The sequence below is a fragment of the Salmo salar genome, chromosome ssa11 (assembly GCF_905237065.1).
Source record: "Salmo salar chromosome ssa11, Ssal_v3.1, whole genome shotgun sequence".
Classification (NCBI taxonomy): Eukaryota; Metazoa; Chordata; class Actinopteri; order Salmoniformes; family Salmonidae; genus Salmo; species Salmo salar.
The window spans coordinates 8,160,763-8,184,432 of record NC_059452.1 but is presented as its reverse complement, the minus strand read 5'-3'; the positions used below and the strand labels follow the sequence as shown (position 1 = coordinate 8,184,432).

Here is a 23,670-nt window from a genome sequence, read left to right as displayed (position 1 = left end):
CATCCAGCTCTACGAAGAGTCTTGGTGGTTCCAACCTTCCATTTTAAGAATGATGGAGGACACTTTCTTCTTGGGGACCTTCAATGCTGCAGAAATGTTTTGGTACCCTTCCCCAGATCTGTGCCTCAACACAATCCTGTCTCGGAGCTCTACGGACAATTCCTTCGACCTCATGGCTTGGTTTTTGCTCTGTGGGACCTTTGTGTGTCTGTCTGTCTGTCTCTGTGCCTTTTCCAAATCATGTCCAATCAATTGAATTTACCCCAGGTGGACTCCAATGAAGTTGTAGAAACATCTCAAGGATGATCAATGGAAACAGGATGCACCTGAGCTCAATTTCGAGTCTCATAGCGAAGGGTCTGAATACTTATGTAAATAAGGTTTATTTTACATTTGCTAAACTTTCTGAACCTGTTTTTGCTTAGTCATTATGGGGTATTGTGTTAGATTGCTGAGGATTTCTATTTAATCCATTTTGGAATAAGGCTGTAACATAACAAAATGCGGAAAAAGTAATGGTCTGAATACCTTCCAAATGCATTGTGTAGTCTGCCTTTTCCATTACACATGTCGCGATGATTTTCTTTGCTACATTGCTTTTGTCGAATAAACCTGTGTCAATGGAAACCTGCCTATTTAAATAGAATTTACCAGACCACTGAAATTTAGCTGGTACACTATTGACTTTTTTTTTTTTTTATTGACATTTTAACTTCTAATTACTACCACAATTACGGTCCACCCACCGTTGAATGTCAACTTTAAATGGTCATGTCTATTTTTTTTTCTATATTTCAATAGCTTTCCTATGGAAGATGGACAGTATAATTTAAAACAGATATTCCCATTTCAAGTCAACATTCTCTGATGTCGACCTCCAAGAATCGTGACAACACTTGAAATTTCAATTTTATCAGCTAAAACATGACACCCATCCTGTATTAAAGCGCATGATGTCTCAACTGATTGCGGGCACAACACAAAAACATCAAATGATGTAAAATACGGCCTAAGCTTAAACATATGCGAATATGAAAAATATCTGAGATCACACATTTTTGGATACTGCAACTGACATTTTAAGGTACATTTTAATTTAAGAAATTGTAAAATAGTTTGACAACCTTGTTTTGTAAGCTTTTAAATTATATAAATCTCAACCTTTTCATTTTTTTCCAGTTATGAATACATGGATGTCTCATGGTATGGTGGGGCATACAAAATCGGTCAACTTTGAGTACCAGTATCTCTTGAAAGTTTTGGCATTCACGTCCAAAAAGTCACTTGTACAATGGGCAAATATGTATGGAAGGTTTCATTCAAATCAGAAGGGGTGCTGTCAAAAAGTGAATGAATTCAAATGGATTTACCCTTTCTGAATGTGGTTGCTTTATTACTAAACCTAGCATTGTAGCACAGGTAGTGATGTGCAGTTCACTAACGAGTTATTTTAACTACTCTTTTTACTGACTCGAGTCATGATTCATTTTTTGGAGTGACTTGTTCATTTTAGTCGGTCTTTTTACCTGCTAGTGCTGGCCACAATGAGTCCTACAGCAGGATTAATACACCCTCAGCGGCTCCAGAGACTTGCTCCGACCACCAACTGTCTGTCATATCTATGCGTGATGAAAAATAGATCATGATCATAGAGAAGAAAAATACATGTTAGGGAAGAGTAGCGGCCAGTGCCATTTAAGATGAGTGATGCCGATTTTCATATTTTTTTTTTTTATCAGCATGGCCTTATTTATGTTGGACTGTCATTCATATTCCATTCACCCAGCTCAATGTAACATCAATAAGCTTAGGTTACTACATGATACTCAAATTTTCCCTATACCCATCATGAGGTTGCTACAACTTAGCCTATGAGTGAATGAATGTTTACAACGTAGGTGCACAGGTCAAGAGAAATTTGAGTAATCAAGGTGACAGACAGTGACACATTCAATCCCACCTTGCACACTCTTGCCTGCATCTAGCTGATCTAGGGTTTAATCATTAGACCAACAGTTGCAAACGAGAGTTTCTATTGGACAGATTTAAGTATGTTTATCCCCGTTCCGTTTGCTTCCGTTTTAAGAAAAATTTTTCGGCAGAATAGGCACACCTCTGATACACGCAAACACAGTACACTTTCATAGCAGCCACATACAAACAACATGATCCCTTTGATTGTTGTATAATTCCTTCTCGCATCTACACGCTCTCCTCCTCTCACCTTTCCCTTCACTTGTGAACTGCAGTGCACAACACATCAGCTGTCTGTGACCAGGCGAAAAAACCTTTCCAAGCCAAACCTTCATATCATAATTGCTACACACAGCCTACGTCGTTGTCACCATATTAGCTAACGTCATAATCAATATAGCTACTAGAACTAACGTGTTAGTAAACCCGCTACAATCATGCAGTACAGTAGTGTGCAGTTTAGCAGTTACACCGGCCGGCCCCGGTGCAAATACATTTAATAAAACCAAAAGCTGTTCCAGTGTGGGATAGCCGTTGCCAGCTAGCTAACATGGCATCCCTTTCTGTTTGAGTAGGCTAAACTAGCTAGCTGCATTCGCTAGCTAAGTAAATGACAGTGAGGAGAAAAAAATACTATGAAATATTGTTTGCTCTCTCCCCATGGTACTACCCTACAGAGTGCTGTTGAGGCTACTGTAGCCCTTCATTGCAAAAGTGTGTTTTAATCAATTATTTGCTGACGTGAATATATTTATAGTTTCATCTAAAAAAAAAAAAGAGAAATGTAAGAAATTCACTGAAGATGGTCCTCCTCTGAGGAGCCGCCACTGGTTTAGAACTGATAATTGATTGCATGGTGCAAGAATGACTGCAATTAATTGAATGTTATGATGGACACAGCTTTGTAGAACCAAAATATGCACAGCCTCTGCTCAACTAACTCGAGAATGAATAATTTATGGGGCTGCAGTTTGCGAACAACTGTGTTTATCAACTTGCCTGGCTACCCAGGCTTTGATCCAATCATAATGTTAGCCACTTTCCCTCTGGGGAATCCCTGTCGAAACCAGAAGCAGTTTGATTGCAATCTTAAGTGACGGTCCAATTTACTAACATTGCTCCCTCGGCCCTCGATTTAGCTCTTTGATCAAATATGTGACTGACCGGCTCAAATTGGTCTTATGTAGAAAAATTTGAAATAGTTTTTTTACATTGGATAAAAGTAGAGACTCGGCTACAAAATGGTATCATACACTGCATTTTTTAGGAACAATGGTGAAGTAATTCTGATTTGAAAGTTATCTTGTAAACTCACTTTTGAGAAAAGGTCCTTTGAATGTTTTCGTACCTACTGGAGAGCTCTCCTTTGTCTTCAGCATTGTTCACACCCTCTTAAGCCAGCCCCCTCATCTCTTTAAGGACTCACATGTGAGGTCATGTGCTAAACAGTGAGTAGTGTAGTAAAGATTAAGACTAAAAGTAGTAGTAGTAGCCTACAATAAGGGGAAAATTCCAGGTAAACAAAGTGTCCAGATAAAAATATTAGATGACGCTTACCCAGACACACTTGTCTAAATGAATGGGTCATGTGAAATAAATGCTATAACCCCCAGCCACATCCAGTGGTGGAAAAAGTCCTAAATTGTCAAATTCCTTATATTAAACCAGACAGCACAATTGTCTTTTTTTTGTTGGATGGATAGCCAGGGGCACACTCCAACACTCAGACATAATTTACAAATGAAGCATTTGTGTTTAGTGAGTCCAACAGATCAGATGCAGTAGGGATGACCAGGGATGTTCTCTTGATGTGTGTGAATTGGACAATTTTCTTGTCAAAATGTAATGAGTACTTTTGGGTGTCAGGGAAAATGTATGGAGTAGAAAGTACATTACTTTCTTTCGGAATGTAGTGAAGTAAATTTGCCCAAAATATAAATAGTCAAGTACAGATACCCCACACAAATACTTTCAAGTACTACTTAAGTACTTTACACCACTGCCCAAATGCCTTCACACCAGTGCATTAGCATACTTAGTATTTGTCAAGAGAATTTTCAATCCCAATGATGATAACAATCACTATAGCTTTGACCAATTCCCCCTACGTTGTAAAGCTAGGGTTAATAAGAATTAGGCAAAGACTCAGATTCTGCAAAGGTTCGTTGTAGTTTATTCATGAGAGCTCTAAAGTCAACCAAAATTTGAACAGTCTTTATAACCCCCTCTACGCACACACACACACACACACAGGTTTATCACTTTTCTACCAGCCTTGGCAGTTTCTCGCCGTTCCTTTCCTCCCCAGATAAGAGGGACCTTGGAAGGAGCCTCTTTCCTGTTGTCCTTTGTTCTCACACCACTACACAGCAACACAATGATTTCAGGCAACTAACACATATTATGGAATTATGACTACTAACACATTTCATACAATTATATGATTTCAGGGTGGAATCCTTTAGTCATTACTTTAAACATATAAATTCCCTTATCAGTATTCCATACATTAAGTGTGTAACAGTATACAATGTGATATGAGTTGAAACCTCAGTGAGGTGCACATGTACGATACATAAACGGATACATGCGCCATATATTCGTGGTGGACACTTGATACGGTCACATGATATTGTTGCAGTATGTCACAAAATCATGTTACGACCACATCAATATTCATTAATATTTTAAGACTTGCTGAGTGAATGGGTCTCTACAGAAGGTGTAAACGGTACCGCCAAATGGTAACTTGCATAGTAGCAATATCAGAAATGGTAGCAATATAAATAAAATAATATACAGTATGTACAAGAACAATATCAGTGATAGAGGTAGTTATATGCATACAATCAGGCGTAAAGTGGCTGAGCAGCAGGATAAAAAACAGTAGCAGCAATGTGTGTGTGTGTGTGTGTGTGTGTGTTAGGAGAGAGTCATTTGAATAGAGGCACTGCAAATGGTGCTGATGACTGGTCCGTCCGAACCACACATGAACAGGTGAATTTATATTCGGAGAGCCTGTTTCTGTCCTGTCCTTGACTTTGGTTCAGGGCATGTGATGTCTATAGCCTCTTCGTTGCAAAACTCCCTGATCTTCTCAAAAAGATTGGTTTGTCTAGCTGTGTCCAGTCCAGGTGGTACGTGTACAGGCAGACCATCTATGGGCTGAAGGATGTCAGCGTTGCGCAGCAGCTGAAACCTGGTCCCGACTGTCCGAACACTCCTTGGCGACAACAACACCAGGCCCCAGAGCCGTGACGCTGTAAAACAGGGAATAAAATAAAAAATCTGAAGACATTAGAACCCTGCACAACATCAATTCACCTCCCAAGTTTAGATAAGAAGAATAACCTCATACAATGCAATGAAAATGGTGCATGTAGTTGATGACTGCGCTGCTGCCTTTGCTTGCTTGGGCCAGCTCTCTTTTTGATGGGAAGCATTAGACCATTGTCCTTGTATGACTGGTGGAGGAGAGCTAGTCGTGTTCTACTGATGCTGAAAGACAAATTCCAGATACAAATATTTTAGCATTTATTATACAATAGATGTGAATTTACATTCTGAGAACATCACAACACACAGTTCGTACACCTAATGTTAGCTAGCTAGCCAGCCAGCCATCTAACGTCAGCGAGCTTTAACTAGCCGTACAAAGCCATTTTTGTCATAACTAGCTAAAGTTAACCAAATGGGGTCAATGTTAGCAAGCCAGCCATCGAACTCCAGATGTCTAGCTAACAGCAAGCTTTAACTTGTAATGAAATCAACTTTCTGACAAAATTAGAAATGTATAATATCAGAAACTGTAGCTGGATTCTTACCTCTATACATGGATGAGAGCTTCACAGCAGACTGCAGCCCCCTTTTTTAAAAATTAAGACGTCCTGTATTGTTTCCGTTTAGTTTGCACAGCTTGTTTGACCCGTTATGTTCCACTGGTTTCAAAACTCGATCAACTTCTTCCGTGAAAACAACACTGTTGATCGCCGTTTCTTCCCCGTCACTGTCATCAGAAGACTACCATGTCTTCTTCAATTAAAATGTTTTTACCTATATCAGGAATTTCCTCATCGTCTGGTTCATTTTCAGAGTCAGCATGGCACGATTGTCCTCCAGAAAGTGGTCATCACAACTTTTTCCCACTGACCTTTATCGATAGCACCTGATAAATTCAGGGCAGCAATGTTATTGAGCAGTAGCAACATATTTGCAGTTCTCCATGGCTAACGTTATATCTGTAGAAAGGATTATCTACGCATAACGTGCATCACATTTTATAGACACAAGATGCTACACCAAAAATCAATCTGAAACTCCTCTCTCAGCATGTCCAGCCCACTCATTTTCTCATGGTTAGCGGGAAGGTTCCTAACTTTTTCTTTGGCTAAACCAAGTAGGCTCGTAATTTTAACAACTTTTATTTGTATTTACAGATGCCTTAAAAGTTTGGTATTAAGGCACATAAAAGTTCACATGTTCTAAAAGGCATTTCTGCCAAAAAAATGCATTTAAAAAAATTCAAATGTACGTTCAAATACCTCTCCTGTGAAGTCGTGACTTGCGACATACGCCTAGTTTCCTGAATTGGGTCACATATGTGACCAATAAAATGTAATTTAATCACTTGCGGGGTTGATATGACCCACAATTCAATGCAAATTGTAGTCGCGTGTCAAACTCAAGTGTCATTTTATCAACACTGCTTCATATTCGGCATGTGAGACAAACTTACAACGCTAGCTTGCTTGCTTGCTTGCTAGCTAACAAACAAATATACATAGATGACATTGATTTTAGCATTGAGCGTCATTCGTTTGCCAACGTGGCTCAGACTCCTAGTGAGGAGCCTATAAAACATAGATAGATAGCTAGCTTCATAAACATATTTTTTGGGAATTCATAAATGTATTGGAATACATTACCAAACTATAAATCTAGCTAGCCAGCTATGGGTAACTATAGCTAGCTACCTGAGTGCTTGCTAGGTACAGCAATGGCTTTCGTTTTTAAAAAGTTGTTTTTATAGGCTCAACTTTAGGATTTTCATCAAGGACATTGGAGAGGCAATCATCACTCTCCCTCGCTTGGGCAAGGGACATTTTAACCTGCAGAACCCCGAGCCAACAGCCAATGGCATCACACTGCGCGTAATATAAAACCAACTAAAATACCACAATTCAATTTTCTCAAACAATCAACTATTTTACACCATTTTAAAGACAAAACTCTCGTTAATCTAACCACATTGTCCGATTTCAAAAAGGCTTTACAGCGAAAGCAAAACATTAGATTATGTCAGGAGAGTACCCTGCCAAAAATAATCACACACCCATTTTTCAAGCTAGCATATAATGTCACAAAAACCAAAACCACAGCTAAATGCAGCACTAACCTTTGATGATCTTCATCAGATGACACTCCTAGGACATTATGTTATACAATACATGCATGTTTTGTTCAATCAAGTTCATATTTATATCAAAAACCAGCTTTTTACATTAGCATGTGACGTTCAGAACTAGCAAACATACCGAAAACTTCCGGTGAATTTACTAAATTACTCACGATAAACGTTCACAAAAAGCATAACAATTATTTTAAGAATTATAGATACAGAACTCCTTTATGCAATCGCGGTGTCAGATTTTAAAATAGCTTTTCGGCAAAAGCACATTTTGCAATATTCTCAGTAGATAGCTCGCCATCACGGGCTAGCTAATTTGACACCCACCAAGTTTGGCACTCACCAAACTCAGATTTACTATAAGAAAAATTGGATTACCTTTGCTGTTCTTCGTCAGAATGCACTCCCAGGACTTCTACTTCATCCACAAATGTTGTTTTGGTTCAAAATAATCCATAGTTATGTTCAAATATCCTCAGTTTTGTTCTTGCGTTCAAGACACTATCCGAACGGTGACGCGCGGACGCGTATCGTGACAAAGAAATTCAAAATATTCCATTACCGTACTTTGAAGCATGTCAAACGCTGTTTAAAATCAATTTTTATGCGATTTTTTTTCTCGTAAAATAGCGATAATATTCCGACCGGGAGACGTCTTTTTCGTTCAAAGACTGAAAATGTAAAATGGCCTCTTCACGTGCATGCGCGCACCCGTCTCATTGTTCTCAGATCGACCACTATCCAAATGCGCTACTGTTTTTCAGCCAGGGGCTCCAAAGGCATCATTCAACATTTTGCTGCCTTCTGAGAGCCTATGGGAGCCTTAAAGTGTCACGTTACAGCAGAGATCCTCTGTTTTCGATAAAGGGAGTATAGAAGGCCAAGAAATGGTCAGAGAGGGCACTTCAGAATCTTCTCAGATTTTGGCCTGCCATATGAGTTCTGTTACACTCACAGACACCATTCAAACAGTTTTAGAAACTTTAGGGTGTTTTCTGTCCAAATCAAACAATTATATGCATATTCTAGTTTCTGGGCAGTAGTAATAACCAGATTAAATCGGGTATGTTTTTTTATCCGGATGTGAAAATACTGCCCCCTACCCTAGAGAGGTTAAATCGGGTACGTGTTTTTTATCCGGCCGTGAAAATACTGCCCCCTATCCCACTCAGATATGACGATGTAAAAAAAAAATTGAATTTATTTAACTAGGCAAGTCTGTTAAGAACAAATTCTTATTTACAATGACGGCCTACCAAAAGGCCTCCTGTGGGGACGAGCTGGGATTATTTTATTTATATATATATATATATATATATATTAGGACAAAACACACACCAAGACGAGACAACACTACATAAAGAGACCTAAGACGACAACATAGCAAGGCAGCAACACATGACAACACAACATGGTAGCAGCACAAAACATGGTACAAACATTATTGGGCACAGACAAAGGGCAAGAAAGTAGAGGCAACAATACATCACACAAAGCAGCCACAACTGCCAGTAAGAGTGTCCATCATTGAGTCTTTGAATGAAGAGAATGAGAGAAAACGGTCCAGTTTGAGTGTTTGTTTGCAGCTCGTTCCAGTCGCTAGCTGCAGCGAACTGAAAAGACTAGCAACCCAGGGATGTGTGTGCTTTGGGGACCTTTTAACAGAATGTGACTGGCAGAATGGGTGTTGTATGTGGAGGATGAGGGCTGCAGTAAATGTCTCAGTTAAGGGGGAGTGAGGCCTAAGAGGGTTTTATAAATAAGCATCAACCAGTGGGTCTTGTGACAGGTATACAGAGATGACCAGTTTACAGAGGAGTATAGAGTGCAGTGATGTGTCCTATAAGGAGCATTTGTTGCTAATATGATGGCCGAAAGGTAAAGAACATCTTGCCGTTCGAGAGCACCCTTACCTACCGATCTATAAATTACGTCTCCGTAATCTAGCATTGGTAGGATGGTCACCTGAATCAGTTTGAAAGGGGAGTGATTAGGATAAATGAAAGCAAGTCTAGATTGTGCTGAGAGAAGGACAGTGTACCGTCTAGCCATACTCCCAAGTACTTGTATGAGGTCAATGACCTCAAGCTCTAAACCCTCAGAGATAGTAATCACACCTGTGGGGAGAGGGGCATTCGTCTTCCAAACCACATTACCTTTGTTTTGGAGGTGTTAAGGGCAGAGAAAGCTTGTTGGAGACTAAAAGCTTTGTTGTAGAGCACTTACCACAATATCCGGGGAGGTAGTTGAGGGTTCAAGGGCTGAGGGTTTAGGGCCGAGGCCTTTCTACTTTGCACTTGGACCGCAGCCCCAGACTCCTTGCTCCGGCCAAACGCTACGCCATGCCCACGGACGTTAGTTTGTTTTCCACAATGAGAAGTATGTGACGAACAACAGCAGCGGAAGAATTTAGCGTGAAATCGCACGGAAAAGACACTGTCAACAGAGTAAATTTTGGCGCGAGAGTAGAGCATCAATTCACATACACTGCGTAGCGTTTGCCAACTTAATTGTCATGAGAATCCATAATAAACAGTTGTATTTATGTTTGCTATGTAGCCCTTTTGAATTATTGTTGTGTGTTCCTTTGGACTCACCTTATATGTCTTATGGGAGCCACTGTACCTGCCTCCTGTTATGTTGGCTGATGAATGTGAGGAGAGTTGTAGCTAATACACCCTATCAGGTTACAAAGAATTTAGCTAGTCTCATTCTTTCTACATAACAGTATTCTCCCTTGAACGGAGTTCCTCGAGTTTCCCGGCTGTATGCCTGTGCTCGAAAATCAACAAAGGTAGGTGTAAAGTTGTTTTCAAATATGTATTATTGGCAACTAAACTTTTCAACGCTAAATAGACACTTAACTATACATGTCATAATTCCAGACATGACAATGCACGAACAGTCTCTTTTTTTTGTGCAATTTATGTGCTCACTTTACCAGCTCGTGTAGACGCGAGAAAAATAAACGTGCTTTTTCATTTGAAGCGTATGACGCCGTTGACGCTCGCTGCCTGTCTGTTTTCTGTCATTCACTACCGGGCATTGGTTCATGCGTATAAAAAAAATTACTGGTTTTGTTTGATTTGGGCTGGAGTCGTCAGTCTACTTAACACCCTCATGGCTGTCAAGTAATGCATTCCGTGAAGAGTCGTTCACAATCTAGTCCGTTTGCGCCCACAACTAGATCTCGTTTGAAATGTATCAAGAAATAATTGTATAACTAACAAACGTTGTTTTAAGGCACGTTTATAAGTCTGTCACAAATGACCGCTCTAATAATTTCGCTATGGTGAACAAGAGAGACTCTTTCGCGTTTTCAGTTCATCGGTAGAGGGTCCTGCGTGCTCTGGGTATTCCTGACTCAAATTTAACAAAATGAGTCAAGATCCGACATCTCCTTCGCATAGAGTTGATCAGTCTGTTGATTGTGGCCTGTGGAATGTTGTCCCACTCTTCAATGGCTGCGATGTTGCTGTGTATTGGCGCGAACTGGTACACGCTGTCATACACGTCAATCCAGAGCATCCCAAACATGCTCAATGGGTGACATGTCTGAGTATCCAGGCCATGGAAGAACTGGGACATTTTCCGCTTCCAGGAATTATGTACAGATCCTTGCGACATGGGGTTGTGCATTATCATGCTGAAACAACATGAGGTGAATGGCAAGACAATGGGCCTTAGGATCTCGTCACAGTATCTTTGTGCATTCAAATTGCCATCGATAAAATGTTGTCCATAGCTTATACCAAATTCTCTAAAATGTTGTTGGAGGCAGTTTATGGTAGAGAAATTAACATTCAATTCTCTGGCAACAGCTCTGGTGGACATTGCTGCAGTCAGCATGCCAATTGCATTCTCCCTCAACTTTGTGTTTGACAAAACTGCACATTTTAGTGGCAGTCATGTAATGGTCATGCTGTTTTAATCGGCTTCTTGATATGCTACACCTGTCAGGTGACTGGATTATCTAGGCAAAGGAGAAATGCTCTCTAACGGGGATGTAAACACAGTTGTGCCTAAAGTTATTTGTGCAGAAATGTTTCATACGCAATCTTTATTTCTGCGCCTGAAACATGGGACCAACACTTTACATGTTACGTTTTTTATGTTTTTGTTTAGTGTCGTTTTTATTGTGAAGACAGATGGTGTTTTTATCAAAAGCAATCACTTTTGCATATCAACACAGAATCCTAGTGCTTAACCTACATCACTTTTGTTTTAAGCCGACTTTGCCATCGAACAGGGCACCCGGCTCATGGCAGGTAGCCCAGTTCCAAAACGAATGCAATCACTTTTCACTCAGTGCGAACTATGCCTGCCCGGGCAGGCTTAATCGAATCCCCTTGATACCAACAAATGATGGTGTGTTTCTCATATCAAAATTGAATGACCTGAGCACAGAATGCAACCCTATGCGTCCTACAAATAGAATATCAAACCGAGTTCAGAGCGTGATGTCATTCAGAATGAGTTCTCCATCATATATCACGTGTGACAGCTGTGTGCAGTCAGCTTCATCCCTAACCACACCGGCTACTCAGCTGCTTCTCTCCGTCCGTTGTTTCTGCGCATCTCCATCAGTTTTAAAATGGGTTTTTTTTTAGCCAAGCTGGGGTGTGCAGAGTGATGAGGTTTCTGTTAACATTTGTTTAATTATTGGAGCGGTTGTGCGAAGTGGATACTTATCTTTTTCATTTTGCCTGTAAGAACAAACAGGCCAGTCTGTTTTACATAACTTAAAACGGTGATTTAAAAAAAAATGTTCTTCTCGTAGCCCAAACCACTCAAACGTGATGCTCTATATTACCGGAGCTACTGTACCATCTTCCCTTTCTACGCGTATTGGCTCACGTTTTATATCATTTTACAAACCATGTTGCGGGCGGTTGTAAACTGCTAGCGAGTAACGAGTTTCTGGTTTGATAACAAACGACCTTAAAACGTTACATTTTACATTTACATTTTTTTTTTACATTTTAGTCATTTAGCAGACGCTCTTATCCAGAGCGACTTACAGTAGTGAATGCATACATTTCATACAATTTCATACATTTCTTTTTTTTTTTTTTTGTGCTGGCCCCCATGGGAATCGAACCCACAACCCTGGCGTTGCAAACACCATGCTCTACCAACTGAGCTACAGGGAAGGCTATTCCTGTCCAGGTAGCTAACAACATGGTACCTTGGCTATGCACAGGAAAAAGGGATAGATGTATGCCTCATCAATCTAATTCTAAGCTTAAAAAAAAATAATTCTGGTGTTCCTTAAATTCTGTTTGGTGCCTAACTTCGGGGGGATGAAGAGTATTGGTTTCATATTGGCATAGTGTGTCTTCATCTTACTGCCACAATGAAAATTCAGATCATTATGCATTTATATTCCTTACTGCATTTTCTTGCAGTTTACACAGATTTTTCTGTGGCAAAAATATTTGGCACCTTTTTGGGCCCTCATCAATTCGCATCCCTGAGCTTTGCTAATGCCTATTCCTTACTCTTTCTGCTGTAGCAAGTAAACAGATAGCTCAGGTCAAGACTACACACACCCACCCACCCTAATGTCATATAGGAAGAGGAGTTAAACAGACATTTTGTTTACATCTTAGTCATTTAGCAGATGCTCGTAACCAGAGGGACTTACAGTAAGTAGTGAGTGCATACATTTTCATACTGGTCCCCCATAACCCTGGCGTTGCAAGCGCCATGCTCTACCAACTGAGCCACACAGGACCACATGTTCTATTTTGTTACTTTGAAAATCCTGCATCCCTCTGGCAACTTCTCTCTCAAACTCAACATCTCTGTTCTCCAACCAGACCATGTAAATGTAATTGTAGTCATGCATGATAATAACCAGCGTACCTTTTCTGACCAAATGCAGAAAAGCCATGGCATCAGTTTATGAGCAGGACTAAATACTGACCCCTTCGTGTCAGTACATAGACATGACAATGTTGTAGCTTACTGTCAAGTTGGAAAAATGGTAACCTTGTTTATTGTACCAGGTTCTCCTTTTGATTCATGTTAATATTCCAGTACACCATCCAGAGATGGATAGAAAGATGTATTCTTTGTGCGAGGGGATCGATTTTTCAATATCTTCTCCCCCCGTGCTTTGATTCTAGGTTTGGTATCCTGGACCGATGTAAGGAACTGGTGGAGGCTGGTTACGATGTGAGGCAGCCTGACAAGGAGAATGTCTCCCTCTTACACTGGGCAGCCATCAACAACCACGCAGAGGTGGTCAAGTAAGGGCTCTACATCAAACAGAAGCTGTGCTGCACAACCAGACACGTATCTCAAGGCCATCAGACTGTTAAATAGCCATCACTAGCACAGAGAGGCTGCTGCCTACATACATACACAGACTTGGAATCATTGGTCACGTTAATAAATGGAACACTAGTCACTTTAATAATGTTTACATATCTTGCATTACTCATCTAATATGTATATACTGTATTCTATCTGCTGTATGTGACCAATACTATTTTATTTTATTTGGTTAGGACTGTAGTTTTAGATTTTGAATGTTGACTTTTTTCTTGCAAACAACAATCCTACGCCATTCCCAAAGAGGAGCCCATGCTAAGCGGAATATTCCTGTGCAAAGACATTGGTAGGTGTATTTTTAAACTGTCCTTTCAATACTCTTTCATAGGTATTATATATCCAAAGAGGCCGTCATAGACCAACTAGGTGGTGACCTGAACTCCACACCCCTGCATTGGGCCATAAGGTAATTGCTTTGTTGGTAGGCAAGGTCACCCCTCTCTCCCTCTCTATCCACCCTTACAGTTTCGGTCAAATATATAGGCACCCTTACACGATTTACTATTTCTTCTCCGATATGTTTAAATAGAAAACTTGCGACGTTCACAAGTGTATTTGTTTGATTTACAACTGCATACGACCAAGAAAATAAACTGAAATTATGATTTTTCACTTCACAGTCAAAAGTGGCCTGGACTAAATTATTCAAATGAATTTGGTTGGAGGCAAGTTTTCTCATTTACTGTGTAATAGAGCCAAACAGGGAAATTGTTCCAATTGTTTTTCCACCATTCATTTTACCCATAGGGGATTTTAGAAGCTCTAGGCTGTAGGCTTACCCTAGCGTGACGTTTATTTAACCACGTTAGTAGCTAATTAGCATTTCATTTTTGGGGGGTAAATACAGGCGAATATATCGATAAGTCACTTCGTCCTAGAGAGATTTGCACGGTTTTCAAAACGTCACGCCAGGGTAAGCCTACACGAAACACGGCCCTTATTTTAAGTGTTTCTAAAATCCCCTATGGGAAAAATGAATGGTGGACTGCAAGGTTTTATGGGTATTGTGACTCGTACTGTGGTGCCCTATTTATCTCATCGTGGTAAGTTGCAGGTGCTTACATGGTTAAAATAGTCATGTAACCACTTTTGAAAAGAAAAAAAAACAGATTCAACTCCATTTGAAAAAGTAAGGGTGCCAATATTTGGTTTGGTGACTTATGTATGGTTGTCTGTGGACAGGCAAGGCCACCTCGCCATGGTGATCCAGCTGCTGCGGTACGGAGCTGACCCATCTGTGGCCGACGGGGAGGGCTACCGCAGCCTGCATCTGGCAATCCTCTTCCAACACATGCCCATAGCAGCCTACCTCATGGCCAAGGGACAAGTGAGACTCTTTCTCTCTTGCTCTCTCTCTTTCTCTCTCAGCCACACACTCTCCTTCTCTCTTTTATTCTTGTGCTTTCTCATCCTTACTTTCTCCTTTATTCACCCTCTTCATTCTAACAGGGCCCTTTTTTCAATTTTTTTTTCTGCTGTTGTAGGAAGTTGACCTTCCTGACTCAAATGGGCAGACACCCCTGATGTTGGCAGCACAGAAAATCATTGGGTACGTTTCCCTGCAACCCAATGATTATTTGTTTCTTTTCCATGTATGCTTACAATAACATATGTCCTCAATAACTGGCCTATTAGGCTGTTTTGGTAATGTACTACTGAGAAAGGTCATGGTTAGTGTTAGGGTGGGGAGATCTGAAGTCAATAAACCAATTATTTCATGCAGGCCTGAGCCCACTAACTTCCTGATGAAGTGCAATGCGTCGGTGAGTGCGGTGGACAAAGTGAACAGGAACTCTCCACTGCACTGTGCCGTGCTGGCGGGAAATGTAGACGCCGCCCACATCCTGCTGGAGGCCGGGGCTAGCGTGGATGCCGAGAACACCAATGTGAGATTCTCTCTCTCTCACACACACACACACACACACACACACACACACACACACACACACACTAATTAATTATATCATAAATGTGAGCTCCTGGGGGGGGGATTAGGAAAGCATAGACTAAATCAATGCTTGCATCATACTTGGGATGTTACTAACATATAAGTCTCTGAGATGCATGTGTTGGCGTATTAGAAAGATGAACATGTGCATATTTATTTGCTATAGTGAATATAATGGACTATAGTGTGTGAGGTTAACTAAGGATTGTGAGTGTGATGCTGTGACCGTGTTGTTTGTCTCCTCAGGGTCACAGTCCCATTGACCTGGCCCACCAGGTGCACAGCCCCCTGCTCGTCCACATGCTCAACCACGTCAAGCAGGAGAGGATACGCTCCAAATCCCGCTGCCTGCGCCTAGTTAACCGGTACAGGGTATGGACACCGCACACACACTTTTCCTCTGCCTACGTTACTTCAACACACACAGGGTGTGGGGCACTACACTTTCGTATACTCAACAAATGCCTATGAGAGATGTTGACCCATATTTCCAATATCGTGTGTGTGTGCGCGTGTGCGAGCGACAGCATGAGGGAGAACAATAATTAACCTTGGCTTAAAACAGATGCCAACGCTGCAGTTTTTCCTCACATTGTGGTTGAAATGAATATTTTGTATTTCTCTTCAATAAAGATTATTTTAAGTGATTTATTTCTCTCTCTACTCTTGTCTCTCTTTAGGTGTGTGTTCAGTTTATGTTCTGCGTTGCTGTGCTGGGCAGTGTGGGAGCGATAGCCGACTTGAGCTCAGAATCCTGGCTGCTGAAAGGGGTTCTGCTGGCCTGTGTGATGGCTGTGGTCAACCTGGCTCAGCGGTGAGCATGCACATTGTCTGCTTGGTCAATCCAGTAGACAAGACCACACAGCATCACAGTGGTTAGGGTTGATCAACTGTTATGAGTGTTCTTCAACTCCTAGTTAACTGAGATGCATTGAGCGATCCGCAGTGCACCCCATGTCTAGAGTATTACTAGGGACCTTCGCAAGATGGCGAGCACATACCGACTCTAGTAGCCTGCTTTTATTCATACTGTCCGTGCTTGGTTCTGTCAAATCTCCCTGGGCAGTTGTTTGCTGACATGACTGCTCATTAAGTAGAAGATGTACTCTCTAGGAGCACTTATGGGGCAACTCCTTTTCATGCAAGACTGATATTTTTTAAAAAATTACATTTTAAACGTAACCTTTTTATCAAACTAGGCAAGTCAGTTAAGAACAAATTCTTATTTGGCCTACCCCGGCCAAACCCTAACCCGGACGACACTGTGCAAATTGTGCGCCGCCCTATGGGACTCCCAATCACGGCCGGATGTGATACAGCCTGGATTCGAACCAGGGACTGTAGTGACACCTCTTGCACTGAGATGGAGTGCCTTAGACTGCTGTGCCACTCGGGCAAACAGTTGAAACAATATTATAACGTGTACAATAATAAGTGTGGTGTGTGTGCGTACACTTACAGGCAGTTGGCGAGCCCGGCCCTGCAGTCGCTGGTTCCTGCTACAACTCTTATGGCATCAGTCTTCTGGATGCTGGTCACCTGGTGCCTGTGCTTCCTGCCTGATATCCTTTAACACAGGGCCTCTGTCACTCACACTCCAACCCAGCGCAGCACTCTACATTCTGTACTTACCCAGCATGTAACACTGTACTGAATCAACGCTAAAAAGCTCCCCTGTCATTGACTGTCCTAGTCCGTCTCAATCTCGTCTAGTTCAGTCCAGACCATTCTAGTCCAGCCTAACCAAGTCCATCTCTTTTTTTAAAATATATATATACTGCTCAAAAAAATAAAGGGAACACTTAAACAACACATCCTAGATCTGAATGAAAGAAATAATCTTATTAAATACTTTTTTCTTTACATAGTTGAATGTGCTGACAACAAAATCACACAAAAATAATCAATGGAAATCCAATTTATCAACCCATGGAGGTCTGGATTTGGAGTCACACTCAAAATTAAAGTGGAAAACCACACTACAGGCTGATCCAACTTTGATGTAATGTCCTTAAAACAAGTCAAAATGAGGCTCAGTAGTGTGTGTGGCCTCCACGTGCCTGTATGACCTCCCTACAACGCCTGGGCATGCTCCTGATGAGGTGGCGGATGGTCTCCTGAGGGATCTCCTCCCAGACCTGGACTAAAGCATCCGCCAACTCCTAGACAGTCTGTGGTGCAACGTGGCGTTGGTGGATGGAGCGAGACATGATGTCCCAGATGTGCTCAATTGGATTCAGGTCTGGGGAAGGGGCAGGCCAGTCCATAGCATCAATGCCTTCCTCTTGCAGGAACTGCTGACACACTCCAGCCACATGAGGTCTAGCATTGTCTTGCATTAGGAGGAACCCAGGGCCAACCGCACCAGCATATGGTCTCACAAGGGGTCTGAGGATCTCATCTCGGTACCTAATGGCAGTCAGGCTACGTCTGGCGAGCACATGGAGGGCTGTGCAGCCCCCCAAAGAAATGCCACCCCACACCATGACTGACCCACCGCCAAACCGGTCATGCTGGAGGATGTTGCAGGCAGCAGAACGTTCTCCATGGCGTCTCCAGACTCTGTCACGTGCTCAGTGTGAACCTGCTTTCATCTGTGAAGAGCACAGGGCGCCAGTGGCGAATTTGCCAATCTTGGTGTTCTCTGACAAATGCCAAACGTCCTGCACGGTGTTGGGCTGTAAGCACAACCCCCACCTGTGGACGTCGGGCCCTCATACCACTCTCATGGTGTCTGTTTCTGACCGTTTGAGCAGACACATGCACATTTGTGGCCTGCTGGAGGTCATTTTGCAGGGCTCTGGCAGTGCTTCTCCTGCTCCTCCTTGCACAAAGGCGGAGGTAGCGGTCCTGCTGCTGGGTTGTTGCCCTCCTACGGCCTCCTCCACGTCTCCTGATGTACTGGCCTGTCTCCTGGTAGCGCCTCCATGCTCTGGACACTACGCTGACAGACACAGCAAACCTTCTTGCCACAGCTCGCATTGATGTGCCATCCTGGATGAGCTGCACTACCTGAGCCACTTGTGTGGGTTGTAGACTCCGTCTCATGCTACCACTAGAGTGAAAGCACTGCCAGCATTCAAAAGTGACCAAAACATCAGCCAGGAAGCATAGGAACTGAGAAGTGGTCTGTGGTCACCACCTGCTGAACCACTCCTTTATTGGGGGTGTCTTGCTTATTGCCTATAATTTCCACCTGTTGTCTATTCCATTTGCACAACAGCATGTGAAATGTATTGTCAATCAGTGTTGCTTCCTATGTGGACAGTTTGATTTCACAGAAGTGTGATTGACTTGGAGTTACATTGTGTTGTTTAAGTGTTCCCTTAATTTTTTTGAGCTATATATATATATATATATATGTATGTATGTATGTATGTATGTATGTATGTATGTATGTGTGTGTGTGTGTGTGTGTGTGTGTGTGTGTGTGTGTGTGTATGTATATATAATATTTATATGTATATGCGTGTGTGTATGTATATATGTGTTTGTGTATAGCACGAAAGTATAGGGTTTGGGTGGTATTTTCTACCCATGATGCTATGTGCTTGAGAGGCTGCAGCACTACAGCTGCACCGCGCTCTTGTACCAAGTCTATCTCAGTCCAGTATCATGGTTTAGGTGTTAAAGTAGTTAATGTTTCATACCCATAAAATTCTCATCTGGACCTCAAGTCAGTTTCTTTTCTTTCTTTTTTTTTTTTTTTTCATTCTTCCCCTCCAATCAGGGACCTATTTAGTCCTGGGACACAAGGTGGGTGCAATTGAATTATCAGGTAGAACATGACTTCCAGGGTAGGATTGGAATACACCTCTTGTATCTGGTGCAATGTTATGTCCTTAACCCGTCTCCCTACATGGTCCCAGTGCCACGGTACAGGTGTTGTTCACTTTCAACGCCACGGCTCTGCTCTACTACTACCTCCGCTCCTGTAGGACTGACCCCGGCATCGTCAAGGCAACTGAGGAAGAGAAAAAGCTAGTAAGGAGCAGGGCATCTGGAGAGGCGTTGTTCCATCACTGTTGTTTTGTTTTTAAAAGACTGCTAGAAAAACATTATGGATAGGTCAACGTTTACCCTGGTCTGGCTGGAGAGGTAGTTGGCATGAGACATGGCTGCCAATCTACTTCAATGACATGGATGTGATGGATCTTGTTGGTCTTCTGTGTCGCCTACAGAATGTGGTGTTGCTGGCAGAGGCGGGCTGCTTGGACCCCAGGATCTTCTGCACTTCCTGTATGGTAAGCCACAAGGACCAAAGTAGACCAGTTCCATTCCAACACGTTTACTCAACCATAGCTATTAGCGAGATCGAGGGATACTCATGACCTCCAATTAACAAATATGTTTGCTCAAGCTTTCACATGTTAGGAAATGTGGTGATATGAAGAAATGCTGATTGGTTGATTTTGTTTCGGTTATGCAGATGAAGAAGCCTATGAGGGCCAGTCACTGCTTCTCCTGTGACGCCTGCGTGGCAAAACAGGATCATCACTCCATCTGGATCAATGGCTGCATAGGTGACTACAAACACAGAGCTTATATATTTCTGTCTACCCTAAATTATAGATGCAGTTTGTAGGATAATCTACACTAAACCTCAATACGTACTAATAGGGTTGTGTTGTGGAATTCAATCGTTGTAGTGGCAGTCAACTAGTATTTCAACACTTGGAGACACAGTATTCTTCTAAGACTAGCTGACACAAATACACAGCCAGCATTTGCCACTTTGTCAGCACCAGAGTTTTACGTTTTAATGACAAACGTTTCGGTCTTCTCTTTCTCCCACCCATTCTTACTTTCTTCAGGTGCCAGGAATCACCACTTCTTTGTTCTCTTCCTCCTCTATCTCTGCCTGATGGGAGCGTGGATGTTCTACGGATGTCTCATGTGTGAGTGACAGCCTCAATTAATCACATAGACAAATGCACGTTTTATTTGTGTACATTGTTAACGCATGTACTCGTCTTCCTGCCTGACGTTCTCGTGTGTGTTGCCAGACTGGTCAAAGCACTGCCCGCTGCACTACCAGGAGGAGGGTGTGTGGGCTGCCATCTCTGCCCTGGTGGGCTGCTCTTCCTGGGTACTGGGTGTCTTCTGTCTAGCTTTCTTCCATACCGCCTGGGCTTCCATACTACTGGTCATACAGCTCTACCAGGTAATTGTGTGTTTGTGTAGTAGCTATATGATGCTGCAATTGCTACCTCCACTTCTACAGCTGTAGGCACGTTGTATTTGAATAACTTCTTGAAACGTTGTGAAAGAAAACTACCGTATTACTATGTGCACTCGAGCTACAAACACTTTGATTTCCTCGTTTTGCTCGAGCTGCCAATGTTTTCGCTGTGTATTTCTTTTGATTTGCTCAGAATCAAACGCCGCTCGTATTGTTCATGATTGATGTGTCGTCTTCTGTGTTGACGCCGTCTTGCTGCGGTGTCTTCCCCCGGGGGGCAGTCCCCCCGTGCTGCTCACTGCCTTAATGATGCCGGGCTGGGAGGAGAGCTGCTATTTCTGTTGTCTTTTTGAGGAAATATTCAACGGCTGCATTATTTATCGTTGTTTTATCATAATTTTATTTTACGACGGGGACTTGTGACAATTTTGGCGGCGTGGTGGCATTTCTATTTTAGTTCGAATGTGTGTGTCTGAACAGGTTGCGTTCTACGGCCTGACAAACGCAGAGATGTCAAACCTGATGCTTCGTCAGAGGAAACTCCCACAATCCATCTCTCTCAGACAGAACCCTTACAAGTAAGTGGTCTTCTTTTAGTTTATTAATTTTACAATAATAAAAAATTAAAAAACAAGCACACGTAAACTTGAAAAAGCCATACGTGCACATGAGTAAAATCATCGAGGATAACACACACAGTCTGGGACTTATTTCCATTGTGGACCTTCTTGAGACAAGATGGCTAGACAAGATAGGCTAACCTTCGTCAGGCTAGCCTGCCGATTCCGTTTACTTGGTGACTAAAAGCAATAAACGGTATTCCCACACACTATTTAGTATTGTAGGCCAGTGCTTCTCTCTTTCTCCGTTACTCATTTCTCTCTCTCTCTCCATAGTTTGGGTGTGGTGCGGAACCTTGTGTCGTTCTTCCAGCTGCGTTGCTGTGGGCTGTTCAAGCCCGCCACGGTCGACTGGACCCAGCAGTACCCACCTGGCCGAGACCACATGTTCGGCCAGCCCGACATCGTCTGACCCCACAGGGGGCAGCTAGGACCTGGATCCACTATCGTTCTGGACCAAACGGATGAAGCTTATTTATTTTTTAAATCTTTTATATATTTTGGACTGCCTGGGAAGAAACACCACTATAAAGGGAAATAGCATGGAGGAAGTTGTACTGACTTTATTTGATGCGTTTTCTTTTGCTACAGACTGCTGCTGCCTGACACTGGTATATATTAATTAGGGGAAAAAATGGAAGTCTGAAATGTATCATTTGTGCAAAGTCGAATTAGCCTTTATGGCTTAAATTGTATATTAAGTTAGTCATTGTTTTTTTTTATCAAAATATAACTTTATATTAATGTGTTTTTTTATAAAGAATGTTTTTGTTTTTTTTAATGTCTGTTTTTAGAGGGTTCGCAAGAGGCTGTAAGTGAGTGGTTTTTTTTAGATTGAAGGACCAACACTATAGACCGTTTTAAGCAAAGCCTCACATTGGTTTGTCAGTCACTGAACTGTTTTTATTGGAGCATACAGTGCATTCTCTTGAGCAGTTGGTTCTAATACTGGTCTTGTAGTACTGTACCTCTAAATATGCTGATTTTCTATCCAGCCGCTCTCTTGACAGTGGACACGCACCCAAGTCCATAGCTGTTTCCGATTCCCTCTCCCGTAAGTGTGCGCTCGTTCACTCCCCCTCGTGGATTTAGAAGGAATGGACAGGTGGAAGAAATATGGTGGACTGTTGGCAGTTGTTACACAAATTGAGTGCTTTTACGTCGATTAAGGGTGACCTAGTGCTCACTATTGGGAGAAGGCAAGGAATCGGGACTCACATCTCCCATAACTCAACAATCCACTATCCTATCCACCATGCTCTTCTCTTTCAGCCTTAAAGCAACAGTCTGAGATTTCCAGTCATTTCGATTACATTTATCGTAAACAAAAACGAAAGACCTATTTCTCCATTAGTTATGTTTTTGTTATTTTAGGAGAACTTTGTACACTAATGTATAGCTTCAAGTCATGCTAAGGCACGTTGTGTTCTCATGGAATATCATTCCTACAGCTAGAAATCAAGTGATGTTTTCTTGTGAAAATGTCATGGTATGCATTTGATTCATTGTTTACATTTGTGTTGAAGCCACACTGATGATATGAGCATCTTACAGGGTGTGACTTTAATGACACTGGACAGTTTGGAAAAAAAAGTATTTTATTATTTTATTAACCTGCGATGACGTTAGCATCCAAGCTATGTTACTTTTTTCTTCTTTTTCTGCATTACCACATGAAGTAATGTGCCATTGTAACTCACTGCACTGGATGTTCGAACAAAGCCATGCACGTTGGTTTTTACTATGGTGTCAGAAAGCCTTTTGAGTTAGATACTCTATGTGAGCTTTGATTTATGTATCCATGACTGCTTAGGGAGAGATTGGCATCTTCATGTTCCAAACGATCCTGCATAGCCCAGTGAAGACACGGTAAATCCATGATCCTCTTAGTTACCTTTTTATAATTGATATGTTGGTATTCATATTGGGGTAATCCTTTAATAAATCAGACTCCCAATTGACTTGATCCACACCACTGGAGACATTTTAATGAAACAAATGATGCGTACCAAGACCTCTGTTAATTGAAGCCAAAGAAAGACACCATTCAAGACGTCATTCTTCGAAAGTGTATAAGCGGTCAAAGAAGAAGTTTTGTAGTGATCCATATGTTGTTGATGTATAGGATATTTGTTGGTCTGTGTTGTGTAATGAGGAGCAACCACACGCTGCACTTGACACATTTATGAAATGAATTATT

At 41.9% G+C, this 23,670-nt stretch overlaps 1 protein-coding gene across 2 annotated transcripts in view; it reads left to right on the top strand.

Annotated features, from left to right (window-relative positions):
• Positions 1-23,431, top strand: part of LOC106561923 (putative palmitoyltransferase ZDHHC13) — a 40,092-nt gene extending 16,661 nt beyond the window's left edge. For both annotated transcript variants that reach the window (XM_014126322.2, XM_014126323.2), the window contains exons 3-17: positions 13,513-13,635; positions 14,049-14,126; positions 14,903-15,047; positions 15,205-15,269; positions 15,444-15,606; positions 15,915-16,040; positions 16,349-16,482; positions 17,130-17,230; positions 19,528-19,652; positions 19,850-19,912; positions 20,098-20,191; positions 20,483-20,566; positions 20,675-20,832; positions 21,331-21,428; positions 21,747-23,431. In XM_014126322.2, coding sequence (XP_013981797.2) covers positions 13,513-13,635; positions 14,049-14,126; positions 14,903-15,047; positions 15,205-15,269; positions 15,444-15,606; positions 15,915-16,040; positions 16,349-16,482; positions 17,130-17,230; positions 19,528-19,652; positions 19,850-19,912; positions 20,098-20,191; positions 20,483-20,566; positions 20,675-20,832; positions 21,331-21,428; positions 21,747-21,882 — 1,693 coding nt within the window. In that variant the 3' untranslated portion in view covers positions 21,883-23,431. The remainder of the gene's footprint in view (positions 1-13,512; positions 13,636-14,048; positions 14,127-14,902; positions 15,048-15,204; positions 15,270-15,443; positions 15,607-15,914; positions 16,041-16,348; positions 16,483-17,129; positions 17,231-19,527; positions 19,653-19,849; positions 19,913-20,097; positions 20,192-20,482; positions 20,567-20,674; positions 20,833-21,330; positions 21,429-21,746) is intronic.
• The last annotated feature ends 239 nt before the right edge of the window (positions 23,432-23,670 follow it).